Raw genomic sequence first — 13,989 nt, forward strand, 5'->3', positions numbered from 1 at the left:
TTAAGATAGAAAAAAATATCAATTTAACTCTTAATTTTTTTAATATTTTTATTTTAAATGAGCCAAGTCAATCTATTCTAAGAATTTATATTAGATCAAATAATTTTCATTCATGTATAATGTATTAGATTGTGACTCGACTATGAAAGTATGAATACCTTTAATTAGTGGTCCACTCTACATTCAAATAAAAAAAAATAACGGTATTATGCGTTGATCATCATCTTCATCTGCTTGGCCAAATTAAACCGAACATAGAACTTCTAGAATAAAATAAATAATATGTATTCTTGATATATATCATTGTTTCCCATATTAGTCACACTACTTGAGATCATCATACACCACCACACTATATATATTAGTGTTTTTACTTTTCTTTTTTATTTATTTTTTAAGCCATTATTGCTCTTAAAGAACATTATCAAATCATATTCTTAGCTCATGCACCAAAAGGAACATTATGATCAAATCATATGTAAGCATATGTTAGTGTCTAATTTGACCTCCATTTAATTTCTCTCGCTCTAACACACTTATTTGCCACCTTTGTGATTATTATTATTATCTGGTATTTTCATGCGAGCATTTTATATTCAATGTAAAAACGTGCGCAGAAGTAATAAGCTCTCATCAATCTCTGTTGAGTGAGTTCCAGAAAGAAGGCATGTATGGAGATGAGAAGTTGAAGAATCAGAAAGAAAGAGAGAGGAGGAGCGAAGAATTGAGATGAAGAAAGAGAGAATGAAAAGAGGGTTCTTGAATGTGAAATTGGGGAAAATAAATTAAGCAAGGAAAAAAGAACCACTGCAATTAGTTACATTGTGTGAATATATACATGTCCAGCCAATTAACAATTCCCTCGACTAACTTAATCAACTTGTCAAAAATGTCTAAGAGCTAATTAACTAATTACTTTAGTTACCAACTAATGCATGTAAATGCTAACCAATTAAATTTGTAAGTTCCTAACTAACTTGAATGTATGTTGAATGAGTGAATCAAGTCACACCCCCCCTCGGCGCAAGCTAGGGGTGTAAAGATTGAGCAATCCTAGCTTGGACAGATTTGCAGAGAAGGTCCCTGGCGCTAATAGTTTGGTCAGAAAATCAGCCAGTTGGTCTAAGGATGACACTGACAATAAATGGATCAACCCAGCTTTAAGCTTTTCGCGAGTGATATGACAGTCGGCTTCAATATGCTTAGTGCGTTCATGGAAGATTGGATTTGTAGCAATGTGGATGGCAGATTGGTTATCACAGAAGACAGTGATGGGTGATGTCAGAGGCATATCAAGATCCTGGAAGATGAAGGAGAGCCATTGTGCTTCACAAGTGGCATTGGCCAAAGCGCGATACTCGGCTTCAGAAGACGAACGAGAGACAGTGGTTTGTTTCTTGCTTTTCCAACTAATGAGAGCATTGCCCAGGTAAAAACAGTATCCTGTAACAGAGCGTCAAGTGTCGATGCAAGCTGCCCATTCGGAGTCGAAAAATCCAGAAACCTTAAAATCTGAGTCACAAGGAAAAAAGAGACCAAGGATGGGACAGCCTTTGAGATATCTCAAGACCATAAAGGCTGCTTCGAGATGAGCTGTTGTGGGGAAATCAACAAACTGACTCAGACGACCCATGACATAAGAAATATCAGGGCGGGTGTTAGCTAAATACATCAATCGACTAACCAATTGTCGATAATTGGCGAAATCAGAAAGAAGAGTCCCACTTTCAGAGGATAATTTGGTGGAATAGTCCATGGGAGTGCTTGTTGGTTTGCAGTCTAAGTAACCAAAGTCTTCAAGGATGTCCAAAGCATATTTGCGCTGGCAGAGGTGAATACCTGACTTCGAGCAAGCGATCTCCATACCCAAAAAATATTTCAAGTCACCAATCTCTTTGATCTTGAATTTATCATAAAGAATACCCTTGATGCGGCTAATTTCCGAGATGTCATCACCGATGAGAACCAGATCATCAAAATAAACCAAAATGACTGTGATGCCAGAGCTAGAAATGCGAGTAAAAAGTGAATGATCTAAGATGGACTTCTTATAACCTGAATCGATGAGCGTGGCAGCGAGCTTCAAGTTCCATTTGTGACTTGCTTGACATAATCCATAGAGGGATTTCTGCAATTGACAAACCATCCCTGGTTGCTTTTGTAGGCCCGGAGGAAGCTTCATATAAACTTCTTCATTCAATTCACTATGCAAAAAAGCTGTGTTGACATCAAGTTGCTTGAGATGCCAATGTCTGGCTGCTACAACAGCAAGGACAAGTCTGAGAGTGGTCATGCGAACTACCGGACTGAAGGTGTCAATGAAGTCAACCCCTTCAATTTGGGTGAACCTCTTTGCGACCAACCTGGCCTTTCTTCTCTCTATGGCCCCATCAGCATGAAACTTAGTTCGAAAGACCCATTTACAACCGATGGCTCTCTTGCCATGTGGAAGTTTGCTAATTCTCCAAGTGTTGTTTAACTTCAAAGCCTCCAACTCACTTTGAATTGCCTCTCTCCAACAAGAATGGATACTTTGAGTAGAGGGAGGAACTAAACCCGTGCCGGCTAACATACAATGGCATTCCTTGAAGTATGATGGAGGTTTTCTAACTCTAAAGGGCCTGCTAGATGCAGAATTATCTAAATAAATGCGAGAATCAATGACATACTGTGTGGGTTGAGATGTGCTTGAGGAATTCTCAACTGAAGGAGGTGCAGATGAATGATTAATGGAATGCATGGGATGAATGGAATTAAAAGTAGTGTAATCAAAAGGATTTGCATCAGCAAATGATAGATGATCCTGATTTATGGCGTGAGTGGCAACAGACGACACAGCGGGAGTGTTAAAATCAGGAGAGGTGGCATGTACAGGGCAAGGAAAGTAATTTTCGTAGAAAATTACATTCCGAGAAATGAATGTGCCTCTTGTGTGAATGTCGAATAGAAGGTAACTCTTGGTACCATCTTTGAATCCCAGAAAAATACATTTTCTAGATCGGGAATCTAGTTTGGTTCTGCCCTGTGTGAGGGTGCTAGCAAAGGCTAAGCAGCCAAATATTTTCAGATTAGCGAGATCAGGTAAGCATTGAAAAACGATTTGATAGGGGCTACAATTGTTCAACAAACTACTTGGAACCCGATTGATTAGGTGAACAACATGAGCTATGGCAAATTGCCAAAAAACTTTTGATAGTTTTGAATGAAACAGCAAAGCTCTAGCTACACCCAGAATGTGTTGATGCTTGCGCTCAACAATTCCATTATGTTGTGGGGTTTCGACACAAGTAGCTTGGTGAATAATTCCGCTCTTGGCAAAGTATTCTCTGAGTAAAAATTCAGGTCCATTATTAGTTCGGATGCACTTGATTTGTGCATTGAACTGAACTTTGGCAAATTGCACAAAATTTTATAAAAGAGTTGGTGCTTCAGATTTCATTTTCATAAAATAAGTCCAGGTGTATCGACTTTTGTCATCAACAATAGTTAAGAAGTATTTGTAACCTGAAATTGAAGGGACTGAGAGCGGTCCCTAAATGTCCATGTGTATAAGATCAAAACAATTTTCTGATTCACTGAAGCTATGTGAAAATGACAATTTCTTTTGTTTCGCCATATGGCATTCATCACAGGGACTAATAAAGTTTGAATTCTTTTTGCAACAAATGTATGGAAAATCTTTCTGTATCATTACAATTTTATTCAAAGGTAAATGACCTAATCTAAGGTGCCACTGTTGCTCATTATCAATGGGCAATGCATTTGAATGCTTATTATGAACTAATGTATTCAAGGTATGTGATGGTAATGCTGCAGAATCTAAATTGCTAGAATGCCTTACAGGACTGTTCATTGTATATAATTCATCTGCACATTTAGCTATACCAATCGTCCTCAATGTAGCTTGATCCTGGATTTCACATCGTTCATCATCATAAGCAATTTGCATTTTGAAAATTTGGTTAGTTTTGACACCAAAATCAATTTGAAATCAAATGTAGAATGAAGAGCACATTAGTTAAAATCAGATTGTTAGAGAACATGACGGAGCCAACAATGCTACTTGTTGTTGAGCTGCCATCAGGCAATTTAATAATCAGTGGTTTTAATTTCTGATATGTAAAGAAATCAGTCAGATCGAAAGAGACATAATCTGTAGCTCCAGTGTCAATGACCCAAAGAAGAGATTTTGGTCTAACTAGTGATAAAATCATTGCATTAAATTGTAATACATGGATTTTACCTTGACCTGAAATGAGTTCGAATGGGTTCTGATCCTGTTGTGCATTGTGAGAAATTTGATGAGCTCATTGTCCTTTGAGAAGTGTCATCAAAGTTTGCCTTTGACTAACAGTTAATTCAACTCTTGTGGTTTCACTCTCTTCCAATTGACTAATAGAGTGGTTGCTGCCACTGATTTAATCACTTTTCTCTTCAGCAGCTGTGAAATTTATGTTTGTTTGTTGCTTCTGTTTTAGGTGCGGAAGCAAGTTGTGTTTCTTGTAACAAGTATCCACAATGTGCCCCCATTCTGCCACAATAAGTACACTACATTTTGGATCCTCTGCCTCTACCTCTAGTATTTGCTCTTCCACCTCGATTTCTTTCTCTTTCTCTACCTCTTCCAGCACCGTCCACATAGTTGATTTGTGCATTTTGAAGCAGAGCTTTGTAATCACTAGGATCCACAATGCCAAACTGCCTTTTTTGTTGTGTAAGCAACGAGAATGCAGTGTTCACATCTGGCAGAGGATTCATCAGCAGTATGTTTGATCTTTACATTCAAGAATTGTTCATTCAATCCTCGTAAGAGTCGCACAGTGTAACTCTCATCTCTATATTTCCTCATTTTGGCCAGGCCACATTCGCATGTCTCGGAGCACATGGCACAATCAGAAACTGGCCTGAAGCCACTAAGTTGCTCCCATATTGATTTCAACTTGGTGAAATATGCTGTTACAGTAAGTTCCCCTTGTTTCATTTGATACATTTCTTCTTCTAACTCAGCCAGTCTAAATCTATCCCCCTGGTAATATATGTGCTTAAGGTCCTTCCATAAATCCGAAGCAATGTTATTCCATATCACACTCGCAGAAATTTCAACACTAAGTGAACGATTTATCCACGAAACCACTAAAGTGTTACATCTCTCCCAAGATTCATACAATGCATCATTCGGTTCTGGTTTTCTTATTGATCCATCTATAAACTGCAATTTATTTTTCAACTTCAAAGCTAACAGCATCTCTCTACTTTAACTATGGTAATTACTGGCATTCAAAGTAACCGAGATCAAAGGCGTTCCAGGACTCTCACCTGGATGTATGAAATACGGACTCACGGGATCAGTAATCGGACTCGCACTAGCTCTTGAGATCTGAGCTTGCAGTGTAGAGAGTTGATTCGCAATTCGCGAGTTGATGAACATCCATCAATCCAGGCAGCAGTGGATTTAAGGATCTATCAGTTGGATCTCGGCCGGCGTCAGTCATTGTTCACCGCGATTTCCACCTTTCGATCGAGATCAAGAACGTCGGGAGATTGAAGACAAAGAATGTTGGAGAATTGATTCAGAGATTGATCGATGAACTCGCAGAGGCGAATTCAGAACTTTCTCTCCTAAACTTGTTGATCGAAAAATATCACCTCATCCACGCTCACCACATCATGTGAAAACGTGCGTAGAGGTGATGAGCTCTCATCAATCTCTGTTGAGTGAGTTCCAGAGAAAAGGCATGAATAGAGATGAGAAGTTAAAGAATTAGAAAGAAAGAGAGAGGAGGAGCGAAGAACTGAGATGAAGAAAGAGAGAATGGAAAGAGGGTTTTTGAATGTGGAATCGGGGAAAATAAATTAAGCAGGGGAAAAAGAACCGAACCACTGCAGTTAGTTACATTGTGTGAATATATACATGTCCAGCCAATTAACAATTCCCTCAACTAACTTAATCAACTTGTCAAAAATGTCTAAGAGCTAACTAACTAATTACTTTCATTACTAACTAATGCATGTACATGCTAACCAATTAAATCAGTAAGTTCCTAACTAACTTGAATGTATAATAAGCATATATAAATATACACAAATATATAGTAATTGATTTTAATATATGTATAATATTTTTGCTAAACAATACCTAAAATTCGCAACCATTATTTACATTTAATTAGTAACATGATTTTTACAAGTTTGATTATATCTTTCAGTGGAAAGTTTAAACAATATTCTCTAATTATATTAATCGATTCCTTTCTTTTTGGTAAAAGCAAGATCAAGTTGATCATTATCATATGATAGACGTCATGCATGACAGATAGTTTTATTAATTGAACAAAGTAATTTATGTTTTTGTTTTTGGAGTGTTATTATGTTCAATTGTTCATATGACGTGTTAAAGAATATCAAACATTGTTTATTCTTATCTCTGCAAAGTTAAAAGCATATAATAATCTTTAATTTTGTTAATTAATAGTCACAAACACTAAATTCTATTTGCTTGAGGTACCTTTCTCCAACCTAATCCTTCACTACTAATTTGGGTTAGGAAATTAGCAAAATATAATCAATTTAGATTGGTTGAGTGGTATTCATTTGTCCACATAAATAAGTGTCGGAAGTTCAAATCCTATTTTGTGCATGCAGCAAACGATTGATCAGTGACAAATCCTTAAATGAAGCTCATGTATATCTACAACAAATTAATTTTTAATTTGTTGAATTAAAATATACCATAGACAAAAAAAAAATTTAAATGGTTAAGGTAATATTACACGTTCAAATTTTTTTATGAATTAAAGTTAACCAAGTCAAATAATAATACTTAAAATAATATTAGTCATAACTAGTTTTTTGTTATATTAGATCAATTTAGTTGAATTTGATTAATAAAAAAGATTGGATGTGTGATATTATTTTTAATATATGCTTTCATTTTCTTTAAAAAAAAAGCTTAAATACAGTACAAATAAAATACTACATTTGATTCACATTAACATAATATTATGGGACTTGTAAAAGATGAATTGGTGACATGTGATGAATGTGTGAACTGGTGAAAGAGAGTTAGGGAAAAAAAATACCAAAATTAAGAAACTAATTAAAGGAGAAAAAACTAATTAATTAAACTTCAATATTCATTTATTCAACTTATTAATTACAATGGCTAATTCTATATTTATACTATTTCTAGTAAAACCTAATTTTTTTTTCTATTAATAAGGCTAATTCCACTGTTAAATTTAAGTTGATTTTGGGTTATATAAATGATGACAAATATTTATTGGGTTAAAGCCCAAATATATTTAATTGTGTGCTAAATAATACAAGCCCAATCAAATGTTGCTTCAGCCCATTCCAGTAAGGCTTCAGCAAATCAAAATATTACATCTCTAAGCTTTAAGCCCATCACAACAAATAGAAGGCAGCTCATTTGTTTTTTGGTGTTTTAAGTTAATGAACAAGCCCAATACTTCTCATAGTACCGTTCAGCAATTAAATGGTTATATATTTGCTAAAAGCAAGAAGAGAACAGTTGGATCTTGCAAGAACAGATGTGATTCTATGAAAGCAAGAAGGGCACAAGGATATCATTACTCTCCCAAGGATATTAATAGAGCAACACTCGGTTAGTGGGTGAGCAAAACACAAAAGTAATAGTAGCTAGAAAATGGAGCAAAATGAAAAAGGAGAGCATGCCAAGGAAGAAAAAAAAACAAAGGACAACAGAAGTAGTGGTCGAGCTCCTCATCCAGTAGAGGTAGTGGAGCATGATGAAGAAGGACTACATGCTAGCTGTCACAGCTCCAACGGGCAACAAAGACAAGGAAAAGGAAGAAGCTAAAATGAAGGCAAGTTGAAGATATTTAAGAGGCTTCATTCCATCATTTGAAAGCAAGAAAAAGAGAGCACACACTCTGAGCACTATCTCAAACATTGAGCTGAAATCTTTTTCTTCTACTCAAGCTTAATTTCTGATCTTTTTGTTATGGCTATCTTGTGTCATTTTCTGTTTTGAAAAAGGCTAATATTGATAGGTTGAAAAACCAAGAGAGAAAAGGCATGAGTGATGCAGAATAGCCACAGATTTCTGATGCATTGAGTTGTTGAACTAGGATTAGTTCAACTTTGCCAAGTTGGGTGAGTACTTGGTGGGTTTGAATTGTTTAGATTCTCCTTCCTAGTTGGGTCAGCACTATGGGAAGCTAAGTTTTGGTGTAGAAAGTTTAGGGGTAGATACTAGTTGAATTAGGAAGAAATTCAATTGTATTGATGTATGTAATCTGTGAATTTTAGTGAAAATTTCACTATGGTTTGTGGTGGAAACTGGACGTAGAATTCATTGCACAAAGAATCCGAACCAGGATACATGCTGGCCTTCATCTTCTCTTCCCTACTCTTTACTTATTCTACATACGAGATAAAATGAAATAATCTTCTGCAACTCGAGCTACTGCTGAAACAAAATTTAAAACTTTAATTTTTAAGCCAATTTGAATCAAACCCCTTCTCAAGTTCAACTAGAACCATCACCCACTTATACTAATTCTACTTTTTTTTTCTTCAAAAATCCAACTATATATCATTACAATCATTTATACTAATTTTAATACTTTTCTCTTCAAAAAGCGACAACTATACATCATTATATATAGCATTTTCAGTTTTTCACACAAAGAAATAAGAAAAGAAGTTCAATTTCAAGGTGATTAATCAGGATGTAAATAGGGATCCAAATCCCTCCCTAGTCTTTTTTTTCTTTGGATCTAAGCTCCGTTAGTTTATCAATATAATTGTTGTCACATTTTATTTAAATAAAATAGTTAAATATATTAAATTATTTAATAATTTTTAATTATTATTTTTACGTGACCAATTTAAATGGTATAGAACCATGATTTTGGTAGAAAGTGAAGCCTCTTTTCGTAATTTAAAACCCCGAATTCTTTGGAGTGGTGGTTTGTGGTTAACTACCAAAATCTTCAGCTTGGTTCGTTGCATATAAATTTGTAATTATATTATTACACTAGCAGGTTTGATTGTCTTCATATAAGGTTCTTCACTTCTTCAAATGGACGTTATTTTGCAAATGGTAGCATGGCCTACACTGCAGTTAATTAATTTGAACTATAGTCAAACCAAAGTTTTTATTGAAAAAAAATTAATTAAATTATTACTTCCTACAATACACATCATCCAACTAGGGTTAGAATATATTTTTAGGCTCTTTAAAAACTACTTAGTATCATACATTGAAGTGGTTTGAGTTTTATTTCTGAGTTTATTATTAGATAATAGATTACTGTATGTACAAAATGAAATTCAAATTTTCAACATTAAATAAATGAATGAACTAATCACTCGAATGATCTAGGTTGATTACACAAAAGTGCATGTTAAGATATATAAAAATAATATGGCTTTATATATTTTAATCCAAGTTATCATTTTAAACAATAAAAAATATCATTTTAATCCGATAAAAATGACGATTTATAACTACTATTTTAAAGAACACAAAACATCATTTTAACCTGGTTAAAACAGCGATTTCAAACTACCATTTTATCATAACTGAAAAACCGTCATTTTAACATAGTAACTATAACGGTTTTTAAAAAATTGCTGTAATTTATAGAATAGTACTTAAAATTTCATTATTTTTGGATATAATGGCGGTCAAAACCGCCGTAATTACCAAAAAACTATCGTAATAACGTTGAAAAAACGCCGTTTTTGGATATAATGGTGCCAAAACCGCCATAATTACCAAAAAGAACCGCCAGTAATAACCTTGATCTGTTGTGGTGCAATAAGCTCTTGGTTAAGTAAATAACAGACAACAAATACACATATCATATAGTATGATTTTCTTACCTTACTAGGGTATGCATATAGATAGTGTGATAATGAACACAACATTGATCTTCATATATCTTACAATGCCATTGACAACAACATTATTAGATTCCTCTACATAACTAAAATTTGATCAAATATCAAAGTGTTAATAACCCATTTCAACTATATTACATTCCAAATATTTTTCATCAGAAACTTCACTATCTGATCATCAACAAGTGCTGCTTCTGCTATATCTTGAGCGAGATTTCTGTCTCTCCAACCTTGCTTCTAGAAGTTTTGCTATCAATGTGTTCTCCTTTACCCCCTTAGGAAATTTAATCGGCAACTCGGAATCCGAAACAATCAATTTCGATTTCAACAGTTCCACAAGATTGTTATCAACATTGAGTGCAGCACAAGAATCTTCTTTGCAAATACTCTCATCAGGGTGAATCTTAGCACCATTTTCTGATGACAATGGACTGTTTCCGGCCGGGTTAGAAGACCGGCGACTCGAGTTCATCTTAAGGGTCCAAGAGGGTTTATTATCACTCGCTTGTGCAACATCTATGGCCTCATCATTCATCAGTAGCCCTGTTTTGTTGCTGTCCTGCATTTTGGAGCCAAGTTTGCCAACTTCTTCTTTTCCATTCGCGCTTTTCGGCTCGAAAAATTTGGTATCAGTGGAATCTTCCTTAAGTGGAAAGGAATCCAATGACTGTTGCTGACAAGGGTAAATTTCCCTGAGTTCCTTGGGGGAGGAGTAACCGAATTTTTTAAACTCAATGGATCGTTTCGCGTGAAGAAACGTCTCAATATCGAATCCTAACTTGTCAACAATTGAATTCCTCTCCATGAGATCATTGCTGGATTCAGATAGCTTCATTTGCATTCGCTCGTCGAGCCAAGCTTCCGAAATATGAAGTATTAGCCTATCAAGGCCTTTTTCATTCTCAGAACACTTCTCAGAATTCCACCTAAGAGAATACACTTCTTGTTCATAATCTCTTATTCCTTTGGCAAACTCATCACACAGATTCTCCAAAAGTATTCTAGCTTTTCGCTCTCGTTCGAGGTTTCTCAAACAACCGGCGAACGAAGACTTCACTTCACAAAGCTCCCTAGCTAGCTTGCGATGCAAGCTTTCTGAATGCTTTCTTAACCTCCTCTCATTGTCAAGCTCTTCCTCAACCGGTTTAACTGCCGTTTTGATTCTCTCGTGTACCTTGTCCTTCCTAACAAGTTTTTCGACCTTAATTCGCTTCATTAAGTCCTCTATTTCCTTCCTATTCATTTTCTTCTCTTGAAGTAACTCCTTCATCAGTGCTTCAGAGTGATACAGCTCTGTTTTCAAGGCTTTCATGACTGATACATTCGATGCGTGCTGTTCTTCGAAACTCCAGATTCTCTTCAGTATCTTGACTAACTCTTTGGATGTTGTAACATTGTAACTCGACTCTCCGATCATACCTTTGAAATCAGTTGAATTCGAGCGAGTTAATGAAGGATCATATGGTGCTGCCTGTTTTAAGAAAACAGAAAATGATCATTGAAGATAATAAATGCATCATCATCAAGAATTCTGAAGCCTAAAATGCTTCCAAATCCATCATATCTTAATCTTGCTAAGAAATTTTTTATGCTTAATTGAAGAATGAAAATGTGAAAGAGAAATTATGTAGATTCAAAAGGGGAAAACATATGCTTACTTCCATTTCAACACATCCATCACTTTCAACTGATCTATGCTGCTGAACAAATGTTGATGCAACATGCCTTTTCACAGATGATTTCTGCGAATAAGGAACCGGAAAACGGTCGTATTAATCGCACACGCAGACACATAAATATTGCTAAAGCAGAGATAGTTCTCCATCCAAAGAAGATTCTAGACTAGTTTGTATCATATCCTCACTAGAAATTGCATATATAACACAATGAAGGGATAATACTTTTGATGTTAAGGTTAAGAAAAATAGTAATTGAAGCAAAACAATGATGGATTTAGAAAATTGAAAGCAACATCACAGTTGAAATCAATTTAGATAACAAAAAAACAGTTAAGAAGACAAGAAAACCATGCTTTAAACTTTAAACCATAATTAAGAATCCTCTAGTGCTAAAAATTGTTTGTTTTTCCACTTCTAAAACACTTAATCGCCTACCGAAAACTCGAACTATGGACCTCTGGTTACTAGTAATTGACATATACAAACAAAATCCAGTTACCAACTTCAAAACTGAAACTGAAATTTTCCTTTATAAGAAGGCATAGGAAAATGAATATGACAAAAACAATTTGGAGAAAGTTATCATAACTCATAAGTTATAGGGAAAAAACAAAAAAACAAAAAAGTTCAAGGCATATATATGTGCATGTCATAGACCAAAAAGGTTAGTTGGGTCACCACAACCACCAAAACCATATCAAAGGGAGCAAAATCTGGTGAGTGTGGGGAACATAATATACATTTCTGTGTAACAAAGTAAAGCTAGAAAGATTCATGGCACTCTACAATGACTAAATCGAGATTTTACATAAAATCAAAAACATTATTTGAATTCTAAAATACAATCAAATAGAAATTTTCAAAATCATTTTGTTAGAGTATAATTAGGGTCAACATGGGAATAGGTAAGGAGCGAATGACAGTGGTGTTTGATTTATTAGACTCAAAAAGACACAAGACAGATAGGCTAATCGATAAGGTGAAAAAGTATCATAGGAGTAACAAAAGACAACCATGACTCCCAAGATTTTAAGAATTAAATCGAGATTTATGCTGTCTTAAAGTATGACTAACAAGTATACCTTATAGCCTAGTGAAAGTGTAATTTTATCCAACATAGATACTAATTTGCTATGATTCATGTTGAAATCAAAATATAACAAAGCATATGAAGTTGGCAAACATAGTATAGTACAACTATACATAGTGATCAATGGCTAAAATTACTAGAACACGGAAATATCAATTTGCATTATCATTTTCAACTATAATTTATACAAAAGATATTTTAGTATTCCAATAGTTTTAGCCGTTGATCTCAATTGTAAATTCTGTACACAATAATCAACGGCTAAAACTACTGGAACACCAAAATATCAATTTACATTATCATTTTCAACTATAGTTTAAACAAAAGATAGAAACTATTTCAAGTATTGGAGTGGTTTTAGTGGTTAATCTCAATCATAAAATCTAAAATTAATCCCTAAAATTACTGGAACACCAAAAGATAAACCTGGTCAAAAGGGGTATCTGGAGGCTGAGCCAGCTGTCTAATGCGGCTGCGGCGGCGGCGATGGCGGCGGCGGCGGATCCTGATGGAAGCAGGGCTGTTCATTCTGGAAACCTGAGTTTGTTGTTGGTTGTAGGATTGAATTTTCCAAAGGCTAGCACAAAGTTGTCTTGAAGAAAGAGATGAATGTTGAAGATGATGATGAAAAGCATTAGCATTTGGATTGTTTTTTGATGGAGATTGTGATGATGGAAGCTCCTCCTCAAGTCTCCATGAAGGTGGTGGTGTAGTACAACAAGTTCCACCACCACCCTTTAACAGAAAACTTCTATTTTCTCTCAACTTTTCCACCATTGAAACTGATGATGAAACCTTCTGTTCTCTCTTATTCTCACTACCTTTTTCTTCTTCTTCTTCTGCTTCTGTTCTTCTTTGTCTCTCCATAACACACACTCTCTCTCACTACTCTTTTTAACGTTCAAGTTTCAAAGTTGGTTGCTTTTTTCTCTTTGAAGTTGTTACACGTTGCTTCTTTCATTTCTTTTCATTCAGACATGACAGTGTCATGGTTTGTTCAGTGCTCAAAGAACAAGTTTCCTCAGCTTTCACAGTTGACTACATTACAGAAATAATAATTTATATATATTTTTTAGAGTTTAATTTTAATATATTAAAATTTCAAAACATTTTTTATCATTCTATATATGGCATTTTTTTCTTTGAATGGCTATTTATATAATAAAAAATAATTATTTTTATTTTTGTAACATTATATAATTAATATCCGTGTAAAATTATTTTATATTAAATTATATTAAACTAAATTATTTTTTAATAAATAGTCAAAATGATATCTAAAAATATAATTACAAGTTAGACAATTTTTTTATACTAGATAAACAATTT

At 34.6% G+C, this 13,989-nt stretch overlaps 1 protein-coding gene across 1 annotated transcript; it reads right to left on the reverse strand.

Moving 5' to 3' along the window:
• Positions 9,857-13,710, reverse strand: LOC107622935 (uncharacterized protein At5g41620). Its single transcript, XM_016325019.2, has 3 exons — positions 13,087-13,710; positions 11,550-11,633; positions 9,857-11,362 (listed from the first exon to the last, which is right to left on the reverse strand). Exons 1-3 carry the CDS (start codon positions 13,525-13,527, stop codon positions 10,070-10,072), a joined length of 1,818 nt encoding a protein of 605 aa, XP_016180505.1. The 5' UTR covers positions 13,528-13,710; the 3' UTR covers positions 9,857-10,069.

This window comes from Arachis ipaensis, chromosome B02 (assembly GCF_000816755.2).
Source record: "Arachis ipaensis cultivar K30076 chromosome B02, Araip1.1, whole genome shotgun sequence".
NCBI lineage: Eukaryota > Viridiplantae > Streptophyta > Magnoliopsida > Fabales > Fabaceae > Arachis > Arachis ipaensis.

Coding starts and splice junctions, on each gene's coding strand:
- LOC107622935 (XM_016325019.2), bottom strand. CDS start 13,527: ATGGAGAGACAAAGAAGAACAGAAGCAGAAGAAGAAGAAGAAAAAGGT. Junction 11,634..13,086: donor CAGATACCCCTTTTGACCAG/GTTTATCTTTTG, acceptor CCTTATTCGCAG/AAATCATCTGTGAAAAGGCA. Junction 11,363..11,549: donor ATGGATGTGTTGAAATGGAA/GTAAGCATATGT, acceptor TTCTTAAAACAG/GCAGCACCATATGATCCTTC.